The 26,070-nt window shown below is 36.0% G+C and overlaps 1 protein-coding gene and 1 pseudogene across 1 annotated transcript; both read right to left on the bottom strand.

The window, feature by feature from the left end:
- On the bottom strand, window positions 1-25,897 carry LOC141442339 (cytochrome P450 4C1-like). The gene is made up of 10 exons (XM_074107301.1): window positions 25,667-25,897; window positions 16,151-16,240; window positions 13,398-13,508; window positions 11,767-11,952; window positions 7,056-7,249; window positions 5,422-5,482; window positions 2,225-2,417; window positions 1,995-2,140; window positions 1,229-1,408; window positions 1-867 (listed from the first exon to the last, which is right to left on the bottom strand). The coding sequence occupies exons 1-10, from the start codon at window positions 25,842-25,844 to the stop codon at window positions 713-715; spliced, it is 1,494 nt and encodes a 497-aa protein (XP_073963402.1). The 5' UTR covers window positions 25,845-25,897; the 3' UTR covers window positions 1-712.
- The window catches only part of LOC141442553 (uncharacterized), a 64,816-nt pseudogene that overhangs the window by 1,235 nt on the left and 37,511 nt on the right, over window positions 1-26,070 (bottom strand).

Here is a 26,070-nt window from a genome sequence, read left to right as displayed (position 1 = left end):
TTGGTTGTAATAATTGTATTTTAGATCTTTAAATTAATTTAGAATAAGCATGTTCTTGCATAATAATATGTAATGCTCGACTTGGCGAGGGCACTACCGTACCCCCAGATGTCTATTACTTATTATACTTTGGTTAAATATTGAGAGCAATTAAAATAAATATCATTCAATCGAAAAAAAAACATTCTTCCACGTGTTTTGACCCAAGATCAAAAGCTAATTCCCAGCATCATATAAGTCGAAAATTTATGCAATTCAAACATACAAACTGTATTTGAACATGGTTCAATAAAAACCGACCAAGTGCAAGTCGGAGTCGCACATGAAAGGTTCCGTACTCCGTACCAACGTAGCGAAAAAAAATGAATATTTTACTCTATTTCTATTCTTTGTCATAAAGTAATATGTATAAAGTACTCTGTGGTAGTCACTGTAACAATTTCAAGTTCTATTACGCTTCAAAAGATACAGCTCTGTGAATGACAGTCGGACGGACAGACGAAGCTTAGTACCTAATAAAATCCCGTTGGAACCCTTTGAGTATGGAACTCTAACAAAATAATGTACAAACAAGCTTATCAATAGGACGAAATTTGTTTGTGTTAGTAACATATGTAGATAAGAGACTAATTATATACTTATTTAAATTATTACTTCTACTCTGTTAGGGCACTAGAGAAATAGTGTTTTTAACATAATAATAATATCGCTTCTACATCCGCCTTTCTACTGCTATGTAATGTCCGGCATGGGGCTTCAGCATGAGGTCTATCTTCAGCTTCAATTCGGAGATGTTGGATTTAAACCTGAAGCTCCTGATAAGGTGCGCTAGAGTCGTCTTCATATTCATAAGAGCATAATTCTTGCCTGCAAAAAAAAGTAAAGATGATGGATTTGAGAGTAACGGTGGTCCACACTTATCAACGCCTCCACTCGATCCACATACAAGTAATATAGGTTCTTTAACATAATATTGTAACGCACACGTAGTAGCGCTTTAATAGTTTCACCTCCAACCCCAATGAGAGAACTTAACAATTTGCTATAACCGAGAATAGGTACGTCAGGACGATGTCCCGCGTACCGTCTGCGCCGATATGAGTGTTTGATGAATTTAACTTATAAAAAAAACTTATTATGAAAATGAAATAAAGAAAATGATAACTCACACATAGGTTTCATATCATGGTATTATTACGAATCTTTGTTCGTTTATATTATTACCTACCTATGCACATCCGTCTGCCAAGACTGAAGGCGGCGAAAGCGGCCTGGTGTTCAGGGATCCTGTTTTTGTCCAGCCATCGGTCTGGGAGGAAGTGTTCCGCGTCGTCGCCCCACATCTTATGTCGATGCAGGGCGTGAATTGCGAGGAATGCACTCGATCCAGCAGGCAGGGTGTAATGCTCTGTGAAAGTACAATCTTTAATCACACAGCTCAATATCACTCTAGAATATAGTTTAAAAAATCATGCTATAGTGGTAACTGCCTTACTGCTATCATCAGACCATGGAAAGTACCTTTGGACAAAATGCACCCAAAGATCATTATCACAAGCTCAGACATGGCTGGGTTACATTGTTTTGTCAAGACAGAGGTAGGCCCTCGACAAGGTAGACCGATAGTGTTAACAAGGTGAAGCTCTCAGGATTCTGTTGGATGGGGGGAATGTAGACGGGTCTTTGTTTTCTGGGAGAGGCCTGTGTCAAGCAAAGAACGTCTTTCGGCTGACGACGATTATGAAAATAGAACGAAATAGAACGATGCTAATAATACACAAAATAAAGTAAAAAAATGTACAAATAGCAAACGTTAAACCATTAAACATTCTGTCCCAGTCAACTTTAGATTGTAGTTGTAGGTTTTTACTAGCGCATTCACCTGTAAAACTCGCCTACTCTGACTGTACATGGTTATGTCATTTTGACTTCTAGACATTGTTTGATTGTCATAAGAGTATTTTAAGGGACTGTATGCTGATAAACTTGCGTACTTAGTTTGAGGCTCTCCGTTAAACGTCTTACGATGAATGGAGCAATAGGGTATAGTCGCAAGGCCTCTTTCAGCACCGCTTCTACAAACACCAACTTCGGCAAGTCTTGTTTCTCCACGTCCCTGTCACCCAACACCTCATCGATTCTGAAAATAGCAAAAGTAGTTTTACCTTTCTTATCCCCTCACGTCCTAGATTACGGCAAAGACCACGTTTAAGATTCTACTCACTCTTTAAATACACGTTCTTGTATTTCCGGATGCGACCCCAGTAGTACCAAAGTGTAGACTATAGTGCTAGCTGAAGTGTCGTGACCAGCTATGATGATAGTGCTCACCTCTTCTCTTATCTCCTGGTCCGACAATAAACCTCTCTCACCGGAATATTCTATTATTAAGTCTATGAACGCTTTTAATTTTTTCCCTGTCAACAATACAAATATAATCTGCAGCACGTACATAAAAAAAAGGTCAAGTGCGAGTCGGACTCGTACATATAGGGTTCCGTACCTCCGTAAAATGTTTTAAAAACAGTTCAGTAATAGGTTTTTGTTAAAAAGTTTAAAACAAGCTCTTTTGCTGACTGTACTTTTTGCTTCTGGTTACTAAAGCACTCGTCAAGACAAATTAAACGAGCCCATACTCGTGCCCTTTTATTACAAGAATTCCTATGGCCACGTTCTAGCCTCATCATCAGATCAGCTCCAGGTCATAATAATATCGCATTGTCAACGGATTTAAAATTTCAATTTTAAAATTGCAAAATTTCAGCTCAGTCGGTATCAATATCCACTTCAAATTTGAGTTGAAAGATTTCATCCGCACAAACATAAATATATTGAGCGGCAAAAAATCTGGCCGTCAAATGTTTGCAGAATCTGTACTTTTGTACATTGCAAGTTAATAAAAATCTTGTAAAAAAAATCACCGAAATGTAAACACTTGTGCAAGTATTTTGATTAAAGAACAATTATGAATTCTCATCCTCTTTGGAAGAACAATAATGATAAGGAAATAAGAAGAGAACATTAATGGAAAAAATGGAGAATCGGAGAGGAAAAATCATCTTATACGACATGATGAGTTCATAAAACGGTATCTTAGAAGTAAAGGTGGAAGAGAAGCGAAAAAGAGGGCGGCCCAGGACTGACTTTACAAAGCAAACAATGGAGAAGATAGCCGTCATGCCATAGGAGGTTAAGGAGGCAGCTTTGAATAGAGTGAAGTAGAGAGCCATTGACCGGTTACACCGACAAGAGTGTAACTCTTAAATAAGAAGAAAATCCTCTTTGGTTGTCGGTGGCTGATGGCGCTAAAGTGTCACTGTTGGCAGCCTAACAATGCCTAGCAACCAGAAACCGCTCAAAAAAACACGTTTCTTGCACGACGACCTCCATTTAATTTCGAACTTTATTTTATTTTTTAACCGATTTCAAAATAGGTTATCAATTCAGAAAGAAAGAAAGAAAATACATTTTTTTAACGCCATAAAAACAAACATAGAACAAATAAAGACATACATGACGCTAAGCACGGACAGTGACGGCAAGCCGTGGCGCTGATTTTCAGTGAGGACCTTATCTAAAAACTAACTTAAAATAAAAAATAAAAATAAAATAAAACAAATATTAAATTGTATGGCAACACCGGCTTAAACAGTTCAATCGTGTGCAGTTGAAATGTTTTAAGTCACCGCCAAAAGTATACTTTGCAAATATGAATAATGCATATTACTGTTAAAATGGTTATTTAAAAACAACATGCTACATACTAGACTCCTTAAAAACAAAAACACAGGTATTTCTATTAAAAGTATCTTACTTGACTAAATAATACGCCAACCAACAGTGGATACATTTTTGAGATCTAAATAAACCGAACTCATTCAGTCTACCGCCAATTGGTAAAGCGAAATCGACGTTTCTAGCTTATTTATAAGGACAACAAACATTATGGGCGCCTAAAGTGCAAAAAAATAAATAAAAAATTCGGTCCACAATATTTAATATATAATCTGTAAAAATTTCAAGTGTCTGGGTATTCGGCTCAAGAGATAGAGCCCTGTGACGGACATATGGACGGACGGACAGACAAACAGACAGACAAACAGCGGAGTCTCAGTAATAGGGTCCCGTTGGCACCCTTGGGTACTGTCAAGGGCAGACCTCTTGAGGGGAGGTTTGACCTTAAGGGAGGCCTAATAGGTTACTCTTTGAGTAAAACAATAAGACGTTTTAACAATTTTTTAATTAAAAATTGAACACAAAAAATAACAGGCCTAGTTTGACAAAATTAAAAGTAAAAGTATTATGAGAATCTCCGGTAGTAAGTTCAAGCGATTTTATTGAGAGGTGGTTCTGATTATTCGGTCTCACTGGCCTACACTTCCCTGGAGTCGGAGAGAAGAACCCGGAGCGAAGAGGCTGGCCACAGCAGGGGGGGCCTGGTCCAGCTGAGTGGTCGTCGGTGCCGAGGTCAAAAGGGGCCTTAGGGCGGGCAGGACGAGCAGCCTGGACAAGTGTTCCACGCAGGAGCGATCAGGGTCTTGGACGAGCCAGGAAGGATGTGCAGTACTCCGGAAGTTAGGGCCGTCAGGGCTTAGTGTCAGGTTAGGGCGTTAAGGAGCCGCCTGAGCCGTGAGAGTTGTAGCCGAACGGAGCTTTGAAAGTTGTAGCCGTGCAGAGCGGAGAAAGCTTGTAAGCCGTACGAAGGTGCCCAAGTCTGGGCGTATGGAGCTTTCGAGGGAGCTGTTTAGTGTAGTGTGAGCTGTTGAATGTCTGTTTTACAGCTGTGCTTCAGCTTTTAAGGGCGAGAATATTACAGTTAGAATTCCCCCGGTCACAGCTGATCGACGACACCCCCCTTGGCCGACAAAAACGGTCATGGGTGTGTTGGTTATAGATATATTTAGTCGTACAAACTCGTGTAGTAAATGAGTGTAATAAAATGCCTACTTTTATAAAATAAATAAGTGAATATTAAATACATATTATTACGTAAATAAATGAGTCAAGGAAAAACTACGGTGGCGACCTCTAGAATTCGTCCGTCATTCTGCTCAGAGATCCCTAATTGAGGAAAGCGCCATCTAGCTTACACTGAGCTAACTAAGATGTCAGCGATCGCCTGTGTGCATCGTGACAGTACGGAACCCTAAAAACCAACGTAGTTGCTACTGCGCAATTACACTTGAAAAAAAAAATGTTAAATGCTTTTTAATTATTTGGCATAGAGTTTAGTTAGTTATGAAGTAAATAGGTTAATTGTCGTATTTATTAGGTTTCAATGTAAGTTTTACTGAATTATAGATAATCGTTTTTAATTTTATTTTACAATCTACTATTATTACTGTACATCGGCATATTGCCGGTGCACGATGCTGGTATGTAGGAAAGCAGCGATTTGCAATGACCTACCAATCCGCTTACCTGAGTTTTCTTCAGAATTAGGTGTACCATTTACTAATTCATTTTTCCTTCTTTCAAGTACCTGTAATTAATAAAACTTTAATTAATATTTAACCATCGTGATTTTTACTCATAGTTAAAATACCATCATATGTAATTATCATCATATGTAATTATCATACGTAATCATCATCATATGTAATTATTAATAGTAATAAATAATTCATTAATGCAAAATTTGTTAACGAGAACTTTTACATATTTTAATTGAAACTTTGAAATTGTTTATAATGCTTCATGCATATTATGAACAAATATGCATGAAGCATCTTAACAATGCCGCTAATTTGCAATGCAAAACAATTACTCTTTAATTGTTTAGATTGGTTTTTGGAGTTTTTGGTATTTTTTATTTCAACTCCAAATTTAATTTTGTTACTTTTACGGTCATCCCGTCAAAAAATACAAACTGAAACATAGATACACAGAAAAACCAAAAAAGAGACCAGCGCTGGGAATCGAACCCAGATCCTCAGCATTCCGTGCTGCGTGCTATACCGCTACGCCACCACTGGACAGGAGTACTGGCACGAATTTTTCCTATGCACCACATAAACTCAGCTTGTTTGTTTCTTATTTAGTCACTTAGGGCCTGTTGTTTGATCAGTAGTTAAAGATACTAATAGTCAAATTTCCTTTGAAATGCGTTAACTATTGTTATGTTTCCCATACAGTTTAACTATTACTTTGTTTAACTACTTATCAAACAACAGGCCCTTAAGCAGCGACACTAATCCTCTAGTCGTCTTTAATTGTACTCGAGATAGTAAGTAAAATAAAAAATTAGCGCATAGAGACGAAAATTACAAGGTAAGCAATAGTACCATACAGAGTGGAAGGAAATTCCGGAATGCTATTTTGCTTCTTTTTAAAAATAAATGTTAGCTCAATTAAAGTAAAATGAGCTAACTGAATGATATAAGGCAGTTCCCCTTCAGTGCCCATAATTGTTACCATGTATAAATGAGCTACACTGCTACAACTATGACAACGTATGAATTGAAATTAAAATTAAATACAATGAAAATGAATGAAATGAAATACTCGTATAAATTAATGAAATCAAAATAACTGAAATGAAATTAAAATTAGTCAGATAAAGTATAATGAATGGGATATAATTAAATGAAACTATATATTTCTTTAAAAGATGACAATACATAATCAATTAAGAATACGGTATTTGACCACTCCTGAATTTCACATATCTTAAAATTATAATAAAAATATAGATGTACAGAGAGTGTTTAGCGAAGAGAAAACTGAAATCGGTTGAGAATTTGATTTAAAGTGATTTTTTGAAAAATCTATATACCTGCCACTTTCTCAAGCGCTTTTCTCCATGCAGCAAGTATGGCGGTACCGGCATGTGACGTCACATGCCAGTATGTCTTTCTCTGTCTAATCTTGAATTTCAAACCTTTATAACTTTGTTATTTGTAAAGGTAGCTTGAAAATTGTTTCTCTATCCGATAACAGGCATTGTGTAGCATTAATTTATAAAACATATTCAAAATAGTCAAATACCGTATTCCTAGTAAGTTATGGATATTTGTGTTAGAAAATCCCACTTATTAATCCAAACATATACTCACCGCGGAAGTAACGCCATTGGCCATCTTGATGTACTTTTTCTGCCTCCTCCCCAGGGAAGTCAAATTGAAAACAAAGTTGTTGTGCAACCAAAACCTCTGGAATCTACTAACTATAATGTTGTATAAATTTTCAGTTGCACGCATGTATTTGCTGGTTAGGCGATCATCGGTTGTGGCACCTCCCATAGCCGTCACTTAGAAAACAAAAGGTTTCAGCACATTATCAATTAAGATGTTCTGTTATTTTCATGTGTTTTTATGTACAATAAAGAGTTTTACAATACAATACTACATACACATATAAAAAAAAACATGAATTCGATAAATTCAATTCAAAATTCAATTGATCCTGCGTACGTGCGTTTATTATACTCAAGTCAAAGTCATAATTTGTTTATTTAATATAGGTAAGCTATAAAAACTTTTACTGAAAAGAACCCGGCAAGAAACTCAACAAAAGTATATATTTCTTAAATAGATTTACGACGTTATTTAACCACTTATATCTCAAGGATTTAACACAAATACATTTTACTGTAGATTCGCTATTTGAAGTATACGTTAGCCAATGCGGATCGAAATTATTTCCAAACATTATAATCATTTATATATTATATATTATTATATATTTATATATATTATATATTATATTATATTATATTATTGTAACACGAAGAATTTCGTTAAGTAAACATTTCTGGATTATGTCCACCACGGCGCACTAGATGGCGCTAGTGGACGCTTAAAGCAGAATACAAATTGTATAACAAATGTTATCTGGCAGCGATAGCCATAACATTTGATGCGTGCCATATTACTTCAGACTTTATACAAGTTACTTTTAACTGGTCAAAGCCCAAAACATAAGGTATTATTGTCATAAGAAGTAGTTAGTTCTGCCTCCTTACTTTAGATACTCAGCGGTATTCTTTTTTTTTCATGACAGTAGTTCTGACATAAAGAGTTTTACAGATTGGTATTAAATAATACAATTATGCTAGTGCTTTATTATACTTAAGGTCTTAACTATTTATTTAAAAAGCCGCTAAGTTCGTTTAACGAGATTTTAACGAATTGTCATTGCTGAAACTAACAAAAGTATATATTGATTTACGACGTTATTTAGATTTAGTAGATTATTTGATTACTTTAGTAGCTTCACTTTCGTTAAATAATATTTCTGATTCAACAGATGGGGTTTATTAGCAGCAACCCCCAGATTGCCATATGCAACTTTTTACAAGACTTTTAATGGTCAAAACACATAAGAAGTAGTTAGTTTTAACTATTGATTCCAGTTGGCAAATAAGACACAAAAACGAATTTGTATAATGTAAATGTATTGAGATTAATCATTTAACATAGCTACAGGCTGATGTTCATAGCATTCCATGATAATTTATTAGTTTTGCTTACAAAGAATGTTACTGTCAAACTGCCGATAGATGGCGCTAGTTGTAGGTTGAAACTAAGTATCGATGTTAATAACTTAAATCAATAAGGTCTTTAAAATGTTTTGACCAGTGGAGCATCGTTAAGAGAGTAATCGAAGCGTACATCAAACTTCCTCCCTTGGATTGTGACTGGACCTTTGTTACTCGCGTTAGGTAGGAGAGTGCCGTGGCGTACAACGTACATCCTGAATTGGATTGCGCTTGGACCTTCCGTACTCGCTTAGGAACGCCGGCGGAGCAAGTCACGTGACATCTTTGGATTCACGTGGCCCCACTCGTTGGTGGCTATTCCACGTCGTACCTAGCCTTAAGTGCCTCAGTATCCGTTATTGTACCTGTCGTCGTATCTGTCGAAATATACGTCTGAAGATCTTACTTCGTGTCTCATTTCACCGCTGCGCCCCACCATCACGAACCCCCGTATTACATTATTAGTACATTACTGCAGAGGCCATGAAGTAAGGGATTGATGACGAGTTCGGGGTAAACGGGAGTCGTAGACGAGGCCGGGATAAAACGAGTCAGCAATCCCTGTTTGGCCGAGGCTTGTACAGTGCTTTTCTCAAACATGTGAGGAAATATTCATCCATTCATCCATCGTCCGTCCGTCCGTCGTCGTCCGTCGTCCGTAGTCCATTTATCCGTCCATCCGTCCGTCCATCCATCCGTCCGTCGTCATCCTCCGTCCGTCCACCATCCGTCCGTCCGTCCATCCATCCGTCCGTCCATCCATCCGTATGTCCATCCGTAGTCCGTCATATCCTTCCATCCATCATCCATCCGTCCATCCATCCATTCAAAGTCCGTCCGTCCGTCCATCCATCCGTCCATCATTCGTCCTCCGCCCATCCGTCCGTCCGCCATCCTTCTGTCCATCCATCCGTCCATCCATCCGTCCGTCCATCCATCCGTCCATCCATCCGTCCTCGTCCGTCATCCATCCGTCCGTCATCGTCCATCCATCCATTCCAATAACGTCCATCCATCCGTCGTCCGTCCATCTATCCGTCGTCCCCATCCATCCATCCGCATCCATCCGTCGTCCGTCCGTCCATCCATCCATCCATCCATCCGTCCGTCCATCCAAAGTCCGTCCATCATCCGTCCGTCCATCTTCCGCCGTCCACCGCCATCGTCCGTCTATCCATCCATCCATCCATCCGTCCATCCATCCATCTTTTTTCGTCCATACATCCGTGTCCATATTTTTTTCGCCCATCCGTCTCCATCCATCCACCATCCATTGTCATCCATTCCAGAGTTGTAGCTTCACTATTGATTCAACCAGAGGGCGTTGGCAACCCCATTTTTGCAAGACCAAAACACGTGTTGTTGTAAATATTGTATATTTGTACGTCAATCATTTATATTACAGCTGACCATCCAATCCATGATAATTTATTAGTTTTCATACATAGATAGTAGTCAATCCATTTTGCCGTAGATTGAAACGTAAGTCCGATCCATATTTAGTAAATCAATAAGTCTTTAAATGTTTCCATCAGCATCGTTAGAGAGTAATCGAAGCGTACATCAATCATCCTCCCTTGGATTGTGACATCTTTGTTACTCGCGTTAGGTAGGAGAGTGCCGTGGCGTACAACGTACATCCTGAATTGGCTTTCGTAATTTTCCTTACCGCTTAACCGCCGGTGCGGAAAGTCAAGTTGGATTCAGTGGCCCCTCTGGTTTCTATTCCACGTCGTACCTAGCCTTAAGTGCCTCAGTATCCGTTATTGTACCTGTCGTCGTATCTGTCGAAATATACGTCTGAAGATCTTACTTCGTGTCTCATTTCACCGCTGCGCCCCACCATCACGAACCCCCGTATTACATTATATTATATTATTTTATTTCATATTATATTATATTATTTTATTTTATATTATATATTATATTATAATCATAGCAGATATAAAAAAATAATAGCAGATATGTCATGTTTGATTCGTTTTGATCAGTATTTGTTTCTTCATACAATGCAATGGTGGACACACAATAAAACGTCTGAAAAAAAAACGCCGAAAAAAAAACACCGCCAAAAAGACAACTGAAAAGTAAAAAATAATTAAGCACTACCTTACCTAGCTATTGCCCGCGACTTCATACTTTAAAAAATTCAACATAATTGTACTTTAGTTTCCTTTTAACCTTAGCGGTCCCCGACACCGACGACGCTTAGATAAAAAAATATTACTATGTACTTATACTAAATTAACTTAGGCTAATTTTGCGGGAAATCAGCATAGACCCCGCGGGATAGGGATAAACGAATTCTTCCTAGATGAAGTCGCGGGTAACAGCTAGGTAAGTTAGAGCATAATTATTTTTTACATTTTAGTTGTCTTTTTAGTCGGCGTTTTTTTAGGGGTTTTTTTAAATTTTAAATTTAAGTCTTTTTATGTATCTTTTTGATCGATAATAGGTTTTTAAATTTGGTAACTGATCACTGCCACTCATTGACACCCGCAGCACCATTGGAACTGCTGACTTTGCCGGTCTTTACTTATTAGTGTTGAATCAACTTTCAAGTAATTACAATGTTTGTCACAACACTGATGTTTTATTCTTCGTCAAGTTCATGACTTTCTATGATACTTTCATGACTTCTGGAGGGTCTTCCAGAAATAAAGTTCAGCTGATATTATCTTATATCAACCGGTCAGGTCTGACACCCACTGAAGGCTCCGTCGGTTCGAATTTAGTCAGCAAAGAAATTATTTAGGATTTCTAGAAAAAAACTAAGATATGTTTGCGGTTCAGTGATTATCGGATCGAATTTTATATATTTTATTCATAATATCGTATATAAAAATTTACAGAGCGCGTTAGCACGCGCATTGGCCACCCAATGTAAAAAAAGACTCATTGAAGGAGCTAGGTAGATTCTAATTAAATCGAAATGTAACGGTCTTCGAGAACCTTCCGACCCCATCGGCCATCAGTCCTGCGAGCAATGTGCCCCGCCCACTGCCACTTTAGTTTCGCAATTCTTCGGGCTATTTCGGTAACCTTAGTTCTACTGCGGATATCATCATTTCTAATTCATCATGTCTGGGAGACGAGCTGTCAGTAGGCCTCCAACAAAATGGAGCGATGACTTGGTTAAGATCGCGGGATCGCGGTGGATGCGGAAAGCACAAAACCGGTCTGAATGGAGAGCCTTGGGAGAGGCCTATATCCAGCAGTGGACGTCTTTCGGCTGACATGATGATGATGATGATGTAACAGTCTTGCTTCAAACTTCAAATACTTACAGCAAATAGTCTCTAGAGCGTTAGGTCCTATATACGTCCAAAAATCAAAGGGTTTCTTGCCATCTTCCTGATTTAAGGAGCTGACCAGCTTCTTGGATTGGGAGTTGAACACCCCAATGAAGCCGTCCAGGACACCCTGGCTAAAAGCTGGTGTCAGCAGCTTTCGATGTATTTTCCAGATAGGTACTGGAATATGTAAAAGTCATGGTCAATATCAGTTTAACGTCACATTTGTTACGTTACTTTAATCGTTACTGAATAATGTAAAAGACCATAGTCGGGTTTCTATAGTAAGTCGGCCCTTACATAGAATGGGCCCGGTTTTTTTTTGTGAGTACCTCTTATAATGAAGAATATTTATACTGAGTATGAACATCCAACTTGTGACAGTTCTTGACTTATGATTTTTTTAATATTTTTTCAATGCATTGTTTTTCGGATGTATTCCCGAGCCCATTCGTTGTAAGGGCAGACTTACTATGGAAACCCGACTATGGCCTTTCATAACACATGTTTGTTAGATGTAACCTGTGCAATCTCTAATAAGATACGGGGAGCTTTTTGTTTATGTTACTAACCAACTTTGCGTATCTTTTTGTTGAAATTTAGTATTTTAGGAATGTATCATTCTGTATAAATGATATTGGATTTCAAATATAGTTAAGTAAGTAAGTAAGTTGAGCTTTTTGTCGAGATAGGTGACGTATACTATAGCAAATGCGATTCCTAATGTTTTCGTTCAATATTAGGTATATTACACGTAACTGCGACTTAATTTTTTTAACAAATGGATTTAACTTCTATAGTTAATATTAATGTCCATTGCGCGTATACAACCATGTACAATTTTTGACAACGTATAATAAATCGAAAACCGTTTGAAGAAATAGGCTTTGTGAAGCGTTTTCAGAAATCAGATTCCAAAAATATGATAAACTGAATTAAATAAACAAAATTTAAGTAATGACCTTCATTTGACCCCTGCAGTGTCCCGTCACAAAGGCAATTATAAAGCAGGTCTACACTAAAGCAAATTGACAGTTTGAAATGTTGCTGTCCTGCTTATAATAGCAAAGAGTGACAAAGACAGAACTTTAATCACATGATGTGCACCCTGCTTTAAACAGTTTTCATTTATCGTAAAGTTCGAAATGTATACAAGTATTTCCAATGTAGTTTTACAAATTAAATTATTAAATTACTACGTTACAAGTAAATATAAAAGAATATAAATATCAGATTTTAATAAAAAATATCTATTTACTATCACGCCATTAAACAAACATAGGAATAATCGAAGCTACAAGAAGAGGAATAAATAAAACTATTTGTCATGGTTCATTTAGGACCCTAAGCCGTGCTTGTATTATTGTCACATTGTAATGCCACAGAGTTATGTACGACCTGAATTTTTCTAGGCAATGGAACGTGGCTGTCTCACTGTGACGTCATCCAGCGTATTTCGTATAAAAATATAAAAAATTAAACACTCATCCAAATTCAAAATCGATGAAAATGTTACCTTCAAATATCCTATTCTTTCCAAAAATAAAATAAAAACTAAAGGTAATTTTTTTGGTGCATCCCAATTCTGCTTTATGAGTTTTTAAATTACTGACGGATGAATTTACCTGTTGCTGTCAGCAGTCCCTCGCCTAAAAAGGGCTTCATAAAGTCATAGACGACATCTTTGTCCAAAGCGGTGTTAGCTAACGTAACGCAGTCATCCGGGTCGGTAACCACTGTTTTACAAATATAAATGCATAATTAAATATAACACACTCTCGTGAGACATGTTTTATATAACTGTTACACTCCTGATTATCCATACTAATATTATAAATGCGAAAGTGTGTGTGTTTGTATGTTTGTCCGTCTTTCACTGACAGATGGAGCGACGGATCGACGTGACGTGACTTCGTGGTTAAAAGTCAAAGCCAAAGTCAAAGTATCTTTATTCAATTTAGGCTATAACAAGCACTTATTAAAATTTCGGTTCTTTTTATCTTTTCATTGTACTCGTAGTGTCTACTCTTGTATTTGTGTCTGATATCCTGTCAATCGTTCAATGGTTAATTGGACGAGATCCCTTTATGGGATAAGTTCGCCTTTGTACATCTTATTATCCTGTTCTGTTATTTTCATGTGTTTTTATGTACAATATAGAGTATTACAATACAATACAATTTTTGGCGTAGAGGTAGTTTATGGGCCCGAAAATGACATAGGCTATTTTTTATCCTGGAAAAATGCACAGTTCCCGAGGAAACAGCGCGCGATAACTGAATTCCACGCGGGTGAAGCCACGGAAAAAAGCTAGTAATTTATAAGTCAGGAACAGTTCGACAACTTTCCATCTTTTCGGAGCATCTTGATAATGATCAAGATCGAGTAAATGATGATAATACATGAAATAATGCAAAACGTAATATGTGAAGGAATTTAAGAATGCTGCTTCAAAATGTTAAAAAGTTTTTTTGCTAACAGTTAATGTTCTTCTTGTTACTAAACACTGTAGTGAACAAGAGTTCACTGTTCTTGAATTGTAATTCAAACCATATTTACGTGCCAAATTTAAAGCTGATGCCATTAACCATTGAAGAATTCCTGCGGAGATGATCCTGCCCGACCACTACATTTTCACTAGGATTATTGTGTTAGCACGGCATTTACCTTGCATTAGCATGCTAAATTATAGCTCAATCGGATACCATGAAGTGGTCGAAAATGGTTTACAAATTTACCACAACATGCATACAATCTTAAAGATGAACTATGGAAATTAAATAAAAACTTTTAAAAGAAGTACCTAGTTATGTTGTTTGTGTTGTGTGTCGGTGTGATGGGGTGACAAAAAAACGCCGCCAAAAAGACAACTAAAATATAACTAGGTACTTATACTAAATTAACTTGGGCTAATTTTGCGGGAAATCAGCATAGTCCCCGCGGGATAGGGATAACGAATTCTTCGCAGATGAAGTCGCGGGCAACAGTTAGATAGTGCATAATTATTTTTTACTTTTTAGTTGTCTTTTTGGCGGCGTTTTTTGTCGGCGTTTTTTTTAGGCGGTTTTTTTTTTCAAATTTTACGTCCCAAATTAACTTGGGCTAATTTTGCGGGAAATCAGCATAGTCCCCGCGGGATAGGGATAAACGATTCTTCGCAGATGAAGTCGCGGGCAACAGCTAGGTAGTGCATAATTATTTTTAGGGTTCCGGAGCCAAAATGGCAAAAACGGAACCCTTATAGTTTCTGTCTGTCTGTCTGTCTGTCTAGCTGTCTATCCGTCCGTCCGTATGTCACAGGCATTTTACTCGAAAACCACAGGATGTATATCAATGTAATTTAGAGTACAGATGTCTTGTCAAAGCCGCTATTTACTTTTGTAGTTAATTTACAAAAATAAGTATTTATAGGGGGGCACTCCATACACGTAACAGAAATTGTGACCCCCTCCCCCCCTCTATCTTGTAAACCGTTTGTCAAAAAAATATGCAAACAATATTGAAAGGTAACGCTTAATAAATACTTTCAACGAAAATTTGTTTCAACATGATCGGATATACCGTTTTTGAGTTCGTAATGGCTACGGAACCCTATCTTGGGGTGTCCGACACGCTCTTGGCCGGTTTTTACTTTTTGCCTGTCTTTTTTACCGGCGTTAATTTGTGTCGGGGGTTTTTAAAAATTTTAATTTAAGGTTTTTAAACTCACTTTTTGTCTGTCCCTGACTGAATGCCCCTCTCATCCACTCAAAGGTTGACTGGTAGAGAAGAGATCCCTTAAAGTACCTATATCTCATTGCTTGTCAATTGTGTTTGTTTACTTATTTTGTACAATAAAGAGTTTTCATACATAAGTAAGTACATAGTTGTTTTAAAAACTCTTAAAACTTTTTGTCATTTATAATAATTTAATGTAATTTGTGTGAATGAAATAAATAAATGCACTAAGTTAAAATGATAATGATTAATTACTCTAAAAAATCTAAAATAAACAGGTTACTATTCTTGTAGTTCAGTGAGGTCAGTGTTTGTGTAAATATACAGAACATACTCATGTATTGTATAATAATGTATTTTAAATAAAGGCTGGCAGCGGCCTGCAAAATATTCTCCGCTTTTTAGTACTGAATCCTGTACTGCGTGTGGCCCGTTTTTTATAACGAATCTTGTAATCCTGTAGTCAGATGGATATGAATTTTAGTACGCCAACTCCAAAGACAGTTAAGTGGATTATTGCCCAATTTGAATAATTTTAATTTAATTACTACATATTTAAGAAAATGTTGTTAATTTCGTAAAACAGGTTGAATTATGTATATTTAAGGTTATTTTTGATTGTTTTCATCATCACTTAAACAATAACATTAGTTTTACTTACTGTAATATTGTGTCTGGACTATTCTCAAGCCGGCAACACCACTGTTAGAATTAGCGAATCTGTAGCAGTCTTGTAACAGGAGCCAAAAAGCTGAAAACAAAAATTAGGGGTTAACAATACCCAGCAACATTAATTGCATGGGTCATTCAACTGTGGCAGTGGGGAAAAAAATCGGTCAAGTGCGAGTGCGAGCGACTCGCGCATGAAGGGTTCCGCACCTCCGTACAATGTTTTAAAAACAAATAGGTCAGTAATATTTTTTTGTAAAAAAAATCTAATAGAAGCTTTTTTGTTGGCGGTACTTTTTGCCCCTGGTTACCAAAGTAGGTAGTCGTCAAGACGAATCAAATGAGACCAAAATCGACGCGGTCGTGTCGTTTTATTACAGAGTATGGCCAACATCTAACTTCATCACCAGATCAGCTCTACGTCATAATAATATTGCATTGTCATCGGATTTATACATGCATGCAAAATTTCAGCTCAATCGGTTGAAGATATACACTTAAAATTTAAGTTGAAATATTTAATATTTTATTTAAATTATTTAATTAATTACATTACAAGTTAATAAAAACATATCACCAAAATGTAAGCACTAGGTGCAAGTATTTTGAATAAAGGTAAATTTTAAATTCTCATCCTCTTTGGCTGTCGCCCTGTCGGAGGCTGACTAGCGCTTTAGACTCTTGCCATGCGCCGAAAAAAAAGTTGCTGAACGCGGTAATTCGGTCGAACGGCGCGTACTTATTATGAATTAGTGAATAAATCTTAACCTGATTTTAAATTTTGACCTTGTATATAAATAGTGTTACTTAGTATGAATTATAACGGACATTTTTTAGTGTATAAAACATTAAATACAGCGGCTGTGAGTGCTTTATTGAAGTTGGCTTTTGTGAAGTGCGTGTAGTGTGTGTCGGAGGTTTGTGGATCATAAATTGTTATTTAGTCTTAATGCTGCACAAAATAATAAACCACGGTCTTAGAGACAATTATTATAAGTATCGAAGGTTTTATAAAATAGCACTAATAAAATCGCAAAAAAATAAGTGTAGTTAAACATTAAACAACATAGGGTCACGGGCGTTGCCCGTAGCAACTGACGGCCGTCATCTTGGCAGCCTAGCAATCAAAAACCACTGAATGAAAAACGTTTCTTGTATGACGACTCCCTTTAATTTGTAACTTTATTTTATTTTTAGTATTGTAAACCTTATAAGTAGTTTCGCCATGTTTGTCTGTTTGTTGTGCTTATCTGAGAGACTATTAGTGCTAGAAAGCTTTTGAATTTATAAAGCTTAATTTGCACAGACATAATGTAGCATCATACCGACAAAGTGGTAAAATAAAAACCTCCCATAGGCGTAAAGTGGAGGTGAGTTTATTTTTTCGCTCAATTTAAAACTCTTAGATGAATTATTCGTCTCGCGCGCTCGCTCGACTAGATACCGCGCTACTTAAAAACAAAAGGTTCGTGAATGCGGCAACTTAATATTGTAGTGTGCGTAAGAACGGTGTAAGACAATTTGCAAGGATGCTAGTGTGTGTGACGAATTGTGTTGCCAGCTGCTCCACTGTTACCCGAATTATTGGGAAAATAAATTATTCTGTGGTCTATGTGGTATGTTACTGGTTACAAAATGTATCTTGGGAAATACTTAGAAAGAAGTAATTAAGAGTGAATGTATTAATATGCTTGTGTATAGGTTAGGCGTAGGTTTCTTCTTTAAAAAATGGTAGGTATGATGTAGGTATATCAATGATCAGGCCTCACCTTTATTTAAAATATATATATATATATATATATATATAGGACATTCAATATTTACAAATTATTACTAAAAATTCATGGGCTGAGTCTCCTTCGGGCAGTCGGGTAAAAAGTTAACATTTCAGGAAAATGGGTATACACATGTCGAAACATGTCGAGCTAAACTCGATTTAAGACGTGAGTTATCCGGGTCATTATATTTAATATAAAATGGGTATAAATACGGAAAAAAAAATTTTTTTTCGTTTCCCGTAATACCTAAGTAAATCAGCTGATTGGGCTTTTTGAAAGGGTAATACGAAAAACATTTTTAATTAAGAAACATTCACCCCTTAATTAAATAGTGTCGGGTAACAATTTATACACCTTCAGTGTATATATCACAAAGATAAACATTAAATAATATAGAACTAGGTTATGTATATATAATAATTACGTTAGATACTTAAATAAAATAATTTTAAAAAATTATCATCATTTAATGATGATAACAATAAAATTAAATTTATTAAAATCTCAACCACGGGGAATTTGATTCTTATGTACGCGGCAACACAGAATGGCGTTTAGGGTTCATGTTATTTTATTTTGTAATTTCGAAATTATACGATATTTACTGATGGTATGTGATCCCAGTGTCCTTCTTATTTCTTGTAGTATTATTTTTACACAGTTTCATTGCGAAAACTGGCATTTTACTTCGGTTTATGACCAAAATTTAACAAAAAATTACGTACATGCACCTTACGCACAGTTTGCAACGCGACTGACTCGCCTCGGGCTCGGGTACGCCGAATTCGGCGTACTATTTGTTGCCGCATTTGACAAGTACGCCGGCGGTATCTAGTCGAGCGAGCGCGCGAGACCAATCATTCATCTAAGTTAAAACTGTTGATTTGAAAATTTCAATAATATTATCAACTTAACAAGGAGACATGAAAGCACCATAAAAGAAAGCAGCCTAACTTTTAAAATATAGGAATCTACTAGGTTTTTGTTTGTTTTCAAAGTTCTTTATTAATAACAGAATAGGTACATATTGGAACGAATATCATTGCTACTACCTACTAGGGAAATTCCGTACAAGTTTTTTTTTAAATATAAATGACTTCAAAAAAAAATTTAACAACAAAGTTTAATATCTCAAAAACGGCTGAACCGATTTTGATAAAACATGTCTAAGAATCATCGCTAGAAAACCTGAAAAAAACTGCATTCAAATTATGATTGGTGTTTGGAGTCTTTTTGTATTAAAAAACAAATGCCAAAGGCAGACACACATCGTTTGCGGCGGGGGTTAAAAAATGCAACTTACTAGGTACAAAAAGCTTGAAAATAATTTTCTAGGTAGGTAGGTACCTAGAAAATTACTACTACTAGTACCTACTCCTGCTGGCTCGAGTAGAACAATAGTCGACTACCTTACCTACATACTATACAGGGTGGCTCATTTAGATCGGTCAGTATGGGAAAGTCTGAAACTATAAGACATACGAAGATCTGTTCTTAGGAACCAAGTCATCGATTTTAATAACAAGAAAACCTGCATTCATACAGGCATACATACATTCATATTGCTCTTATCTCTGGAAATACGCTTATTATCGAGTTTAAGCCCGAGCAAAGCTCGGTCGCCCAGGCACTAATTATTAAGGTCTGTGTTAGGTAGTAAGTGATAAAAATATCTACAGGTGAGTTTTTTCACTAGTTGTAGATATGTTATTAAAATGTCCGTAATCTCTACAATTCCAAACTACGGGATCCAGGGATGTTGCTCACATAATCTCGTATGTCAAGGTGTTTCGGTAGAAAAAGCCTTGGCAGACTTAAATTTTCGGAAATAAGGGTTCATACCTATCGAATAACTAAAACTACTGAATTTCGATCCCTGGTTTACTGACCAAAAACATTGCGAATAAGCTCTAAAATAAGCCCTTTCAAGGAATAGGTCGATTATCCAGTCACCCTATAGGTATACATGGCATTAATTCTCCTCCTAACTCCTAACTCCTTCAACTTTTAGAATCGTGATATCTCGGGAATGGTAATTCTTAGGAAAAAAAGTACAAAGACCATTTTTGTAGATAATTTTAAGATCCATAATTTTTGCCTCGGCTACTTTTTGATAAAACTTACCGTTTTCGAAAAAAAAACAAATAACCTCAAATTTTGAACTTTGACCCCGAATAACTTTTTGCACGCATGGGATCAATGGGTACTTTTGACACTTTATTTCTAATGGTGTACCCAAGGTCTCCACCAAAATTCAGCTTTGTCGGAATTTATGGGGATTGAAATTTCTACATTGAGCGGAGTAGAGGTTGCTCACATAATCTCATCTGTCAAGGTGTTTCGGCAAAAACAGCCTTGGCAGACTTATGTTTTCCGGAAGTGAAGGTTCATACCTACCGACTGGAATTGGTTTCATGCTGGTATCAGATGGGTATATTTAGGGGTCCCGGTGGTCACCTTTGAAAGCATCTGCCGAGCACTTCCGGCAAAAAAAATGCTTACATATTTCGCTTTTCTGTATCTACCAGTAAATTCCTAACTGATGCCATGACTATTATTTCAGTATCAGATGGGTTAAATGACGCCCCTTTTTTCGCACCGGAAGTGACTATTTTTTTGGTACTTTCGGCAAAGTTCCGCCGCGGCAGACTATCAAAGTCGGACTCAGCATCAGTTTAATGGGATACCATTGTGCGTTTCATCGCGGTATCAAGTTGGTACGAAATTTTGCAGTCCGCTCTCCGTCTACAAGTGCCTCTCAGCCAACGCCTTCTTCTTCCACTTGGGTTCCTACAGCTGCACCCATTAAAAAAAAACTCTTGCCGATAGACTAGGGCTGTTGAAGGCTTCAATACCAATTGTAAAAAGAATTCCCCGTGGTGCGCGTTTATCAGTTGCCGGTAGCCTCACCAAGTGCGTAGCCAAAGTAGTTTCTGATAATTCTACTCAGGCCTGGGAGTGTCTGCTCACATTTCCTTACACAGTACTGTAAAACAGTGGGTGGGTGGGTAGTTTTGTTTTGTTTCATAAAACGTATGTGGGTACTTGGGGAGTTACAGTGACAAGTTAAAACGGTGGTTGTGGTTCGTTAGTCTAACAACTGGTAGCATGGTGTACGGTTGTGTCACTCTGAAGATGAGCTCTGGTTGAGTTCGAAACGCGTCAGTGTAGTGTGGTGGTGGTGATAGATGGGTTTGTGTGATTTGTGTGTGTTCTTACAGTGTGGAGGTGGAGGAACTGCATGAACACGCATATTTTGCATAAGCTTAGCTATCGTAAGGTCGCGGGTGAGCAAGGAAATTATTTTAGTTCATTTTATGTCATTTAAGTAAATTCAAATCAGTACTTACCGAATGGCTAGTAGATAAATGATTTTATTCCGTTAAAGAATACTTAGGTAGGTAATGAGTAATAGTCTTATAACAAGTTTTATAAATTAAGATTACTCGTAGATCTACTACCTACCAAGGTAGTTAATATTTCAGTTATAATAATATACTTAAAAATAAAAGATACCTGATAGATAGTACATTAGATTAGATTAGATTTATTTATTACCTAATGAAAAATACATTATAAATACATGTCAGGTAATTATAAGAAATTCACAAAAGGATCGTCAAATATAATAATAATAATAATAATAGGTATAATAATATGATAGTGGTAAATTAAAATGCATTTTCAGCCAAAATAAAATTAGAATTAAATTTAATAATAATAATAATAATAATAATCCTGGGTAAAACATGGACAAAAAGTTAAAATTAGGTACAATGTCAAGACGATAAAATTAAATATAAAATAAATAAATAAGTAAAAATGAGTCCACAACAACAGGACAAAATATGTCAATAATTAAAACAATAAAAAATTACAGTCACAGAATGATGTGGAAATGTCAAATTACAATTAAATACACTGAAAAAGAAAAATAACAATTAAGATATAAACAAATAGGTACTTAATGGTACAGACAAAATAATCATCAGTCAAGTAATTAAATTTAATTTCACTGTACTCATTTCCTGAGTACAGTGATAATAATATGCAACTACTTACTAAGTTAAGTATATGTTTATGTTAAATGTGTTAAGTTTTTCTTTTTATTGTTTAATTGTTTAAATGTAGGTATCTACATATTGTTTAATATTTTTTTATAGATTTTGTAGCTCATAATCATCATTCGCGATTTCGCATATATTTTTTTATGTATTGTCACGATGCACACAGGCGATCGCTGACATCTTAGTTAGCTCAGTGTAAGCTAGATGGCGCTTTCTTCAATAAGGGATCTCTGAGCAGAATGACGGACGAACTCTAGAGGTCGCCACTGTAGTTTCCCTTGACTCACTTATTTACGTAATAATATGTATTTAATATTTATTTATTATTTACTTATTTATTTTATAAAAATAGGCATTTTATTACACTTATTTACTACACGAGTTTGTATGACTAAACATAGCTATAACCAACTCACCCTTGACCGTTTTTGCCGGCCAAGGGGGGTGTTGACGTTCAGCTGTGACCGGGGGAATTTTAACTGTAATATTTTCGCCCTTAAAAGCTGAAGCACAGCTGTAAAACACACATTAATCAGCTCCCTCGAAAGCTCCAAGACTTGGTAAGTTCTCCGATATTTAACTCTTGTGTTTTTCTGTGTATTTTATTATAATTATTTTCTTTATAATTTAACTTTGTGTAATTGAACTGAAGGCTTCCCCTGGCCAGGGAATCTTTTATTTCAAACAGTTCTTATACTTAATATTTTAGCACATGTTAATTTCTCTCATCCGTTGTTATAAACTCAGAACCTATGTTAATGCTTAATACCTACTTTTATGCAACGGATGCTTACCGGTGTTAAAATAAATTCAAACTCAGCTAAGTGACGTTTAATTTCAAATGTAATCTTCTAACGGTTATTTAGTGAACCGTTGTATTTCAAATTTTAACGGTCACTTAGTTTTTTTTTTTTTTTTTCTTTTGCTTTTTAAAATAATTATATAAAACTAGAATCACTTTCCTTTGCCTGCCTGTAACTCCGTATGATTGTCTCTGCCACTCACAGCATTCAGCAGTGATGAGTGTAGAATTCTTTTAAATCAAATTGATGGGCGTCAAAGACTATGGAGACGTGAAGGGGAACGATACAGTCAGTTAAATTTTGAAACTACGGTGGCATACGGCGGAGGGTCCATAATGGTTTGGGGGGGGATATGTTTGGGAGCTCGCACGGAATTGGTGGTGTTTGATAGAGGAAGTTTGACTGCTGATCGATACATAAGGGAAGTTCTTGAAGAAAACGTGGTACCTTTTGCCCCCTTTATCGGTGACGGCTTTGAGTTGATGCAAGATAATGCTCGGCCTCATACCGCACTGCGAACTCGCGAGTACCTTAATGATGTGAACATCGCAGTAATGGAGTGGCCAGCAAGGTCACCAGACATGAATCCGATTGAGCATGTCTGAGACTTACTAAAACGTGGGGTGAAATCCCGAATACCCGCACCTGTGGCTTTGGATGAACTGCGAAATGCCGTATTGGAGGAATGGCAGACACTACCCCAAGAAACGATAGACAACATCATTCTTAGCATGCCAAAACGGGTAGAAACCTTAATAAAGGCACGTGGAGGAAATACTCGATACTGATTTATCCTTTTTTTTAATCAAATACAAAATGTTTCATTGTTTTTTTAATTTTTTTTAGTCAGCATGAAAATTCAGGAATGTTTATTTTTCCGTAATGTTTATTTTTCTCAATTAAATTGCACCAAATAAAATACCTTTTAGTTAAAAAATATGCCATTTTATTTATGATAGCGAATGGCTGTCATTAGTTTTGAAAACAAAATTATTTTGAAAAATATTTAGTCTTTTTTTTATGTTCCGCTAATTATGCCGGTGTGTGTATATAGAGACAGGCTCTGTTATATATAATTAACCATACAGTATAAATATGATAAGAATAATTAATAATAATAAATATATTCTTAATTAATATTAGTGATATTATTAATATTATTATGAATAAGGTATAATTTTTCGTACACGGTGTCTTTGAACATGGGGCTTTAAATCCAAGGTCCGATTCTTCTCGCATAACTTATCTACTTTTGTTCTGCAATTTTTTTTAAATATTAGCACTGGTGATTTCATTTTTTTCATTACAGATTAAATGTAACTTTTAATGTATGCAATCCCACTAATATAATAAATGCGAAAGTTTGTAAATCTGTTTGTTTGTTACTTCATCACGTTTAAGCTGCTGAACCGATTTAGATGAAATTCGGCATGCAGATGGTTTGAGTCCCGGGGAAGGACATAGGGTAGTTTTTATCCCAGAAAATTGCAGTTTCCGCGGGATAGCGATTACTGAATTCTACGCAGGCGGAGTCGCGGGTAACGGCTAGTACAATATAAAGTTTATCTTAGAGATGTCAAATAAATGTCAAAAAATATTTAAAATCCCCCGTACCAAGAGACAGCGATAACACCGCCATATTCAATACACTGATTTAACGATTTAATTTTGAAGATTAATAAATGACCAATTTTTTTTTTAAATGTTACAAAACAAAAGTAGCTGAGATAGGAGCACTATGAGAGTAGAATCGAACCTTAAATTTAAAGCCTCATTTTCAGAAACAGCCTATACCATTGTTATTTACCTATCTATTGTTATTTTTTTTTTCTAGAATATTTTAACTTTTCAGTTTGTCTGCGTGTAAAATAAACTAAGTAATGTAAATAATTTAGTAATATTTGAGTTGTATTATTAAAGTTATAATAATGACTAATTAAAAAAACCTCAATAATTATACCATGTATAATATAGGCATATAGGTGTTATAATTATTCAGTTTTTGTAATCTTAATTAGTCACATTAAAAAGGTCAAAAACAAAGGCATCATTATATGGCTATTAAACTGAATACGTAAGTACCTATGTGTTCCATTGACATCCAATGCCTTTATTTTATTTTATTTTCCACTCAAGAGTAAGGGAAGAAAGTATTATTTTGCTCCCGTATGTTAGAGATGAAAAAAAACCCTTATTTCGTATTGCCAAAACCCTTAAAAGTTTTTTTTTAATTTTTATTTTATCACTACTTTGTCAGCGTGGTTAACAAATACTCATGAAAAATTACCGCTGTCAGAGTAACAGTGAGTAAGCTAAGCCGCGAACAGACGGATGGAAACTAGAACGGTTTCTTGTTGGACTACACATCCCTAAAAATTAAAATAAAACTCGAATTCATTGAACCATTAATAAGTAGTAAATAAAAATCAAAAACGGGACCATAATTAAGTATACTACTTACTAATTACTTACAGTTTTATTTGATTTGATTTTGTATTTTTTTTGTTCTTTTTTATTATTTGGTTTGGAATTTGGCATATAATGTAATTTCTTATATGAAATAAATTAACTTACTTAATAATAGGTAGGTATTAGTTATTTAATTTAAAACTTTTTGAAACATCCATAATTATTATGTTTACTCGTACCTTCCGAACGCAGAAGGCAAAAAAACCGTGCTTTTACTAGATAAGAAAATAATCCTTAAATTTTGCACTGATCAGTCCCAAAGTATGAGAAAATTTAATAAAGAAGAAATATATCTTTTTAGACTTAGCGAACTCGTAAAGTTCCCTTCCTATCCTTATAAGACGTTTCACGGTAATAATTGACTTAAACCAGTAAAGATAACTTTACATACCGTCGCTGTTTCCACTGCCGAATAAATGGCCGTGTCCAATGAGAGGCAAAGCCCCCGGGTATTCCGGAGGCCGGGGCCCTTTGTTGGCCCTAGATCGGGACACCAACACGGCAACAATAATATAAATCGCCACAAGGGCTATAACCACAGTTATCCACATATTCGTCACTATAAACATTTTTTCACGGACACTAGTCCACTAACGCACGCGACGACTTCCTAATGCGAAATAAGTATGAAAAAGGTTGTGCATTTCCATATACATGTATTAATTTAAACAACGTCATTGCTACGGTTCGAAGTTTGCATACGTCACGGCTATTCAATTGAATATACTTAGTTCAATGAATCCCGTTTGCCTCATCATTAAATGACGACTGTTATGTATTATATGCTTAAATGTT

Source organism: Choristoneura fumiferana, chromosome 25 (assembly GCF_025370935.1).
Source record: "Choristoneura fumiferana chromosome 25, NRCan_CFum_1, whole genome shotgun sequence".
Classification (NCBI taxonomy): domain Eukaryota; kingdom Metazoa; phylum Arthropoda; class Insecta; order Lepidoptera; family Tortricidae; genus Choristoneura; species Choristoneura fumiferana.
This window is presented reverse-complemented; position numbering and strand designations above follow the sequence as displayed.

Coding starts and splice junctions, on each gene's coding strand:
- LOC141442339 (XM_074107301.1), bottom strand. CDS start 25,844: ATGTTTATAGTGACGAATATGTGGATAACTGTGGTTATAGCCCTTGTG. Junction 2,418..5,421: donor TAATTCTGAAGAAAACTCAG/GTAAGCGGATTG, acceptor TATTGTTGACAG/GGAAAAAATTAAAAGCGTTC. Junction 1,409..1,994: donor AACGGAGAGCCTCAAACTAA/GTACGCAAGTTT, acceptor GTACTTTCACAG/AGCATTACACCCTGCCTGCT.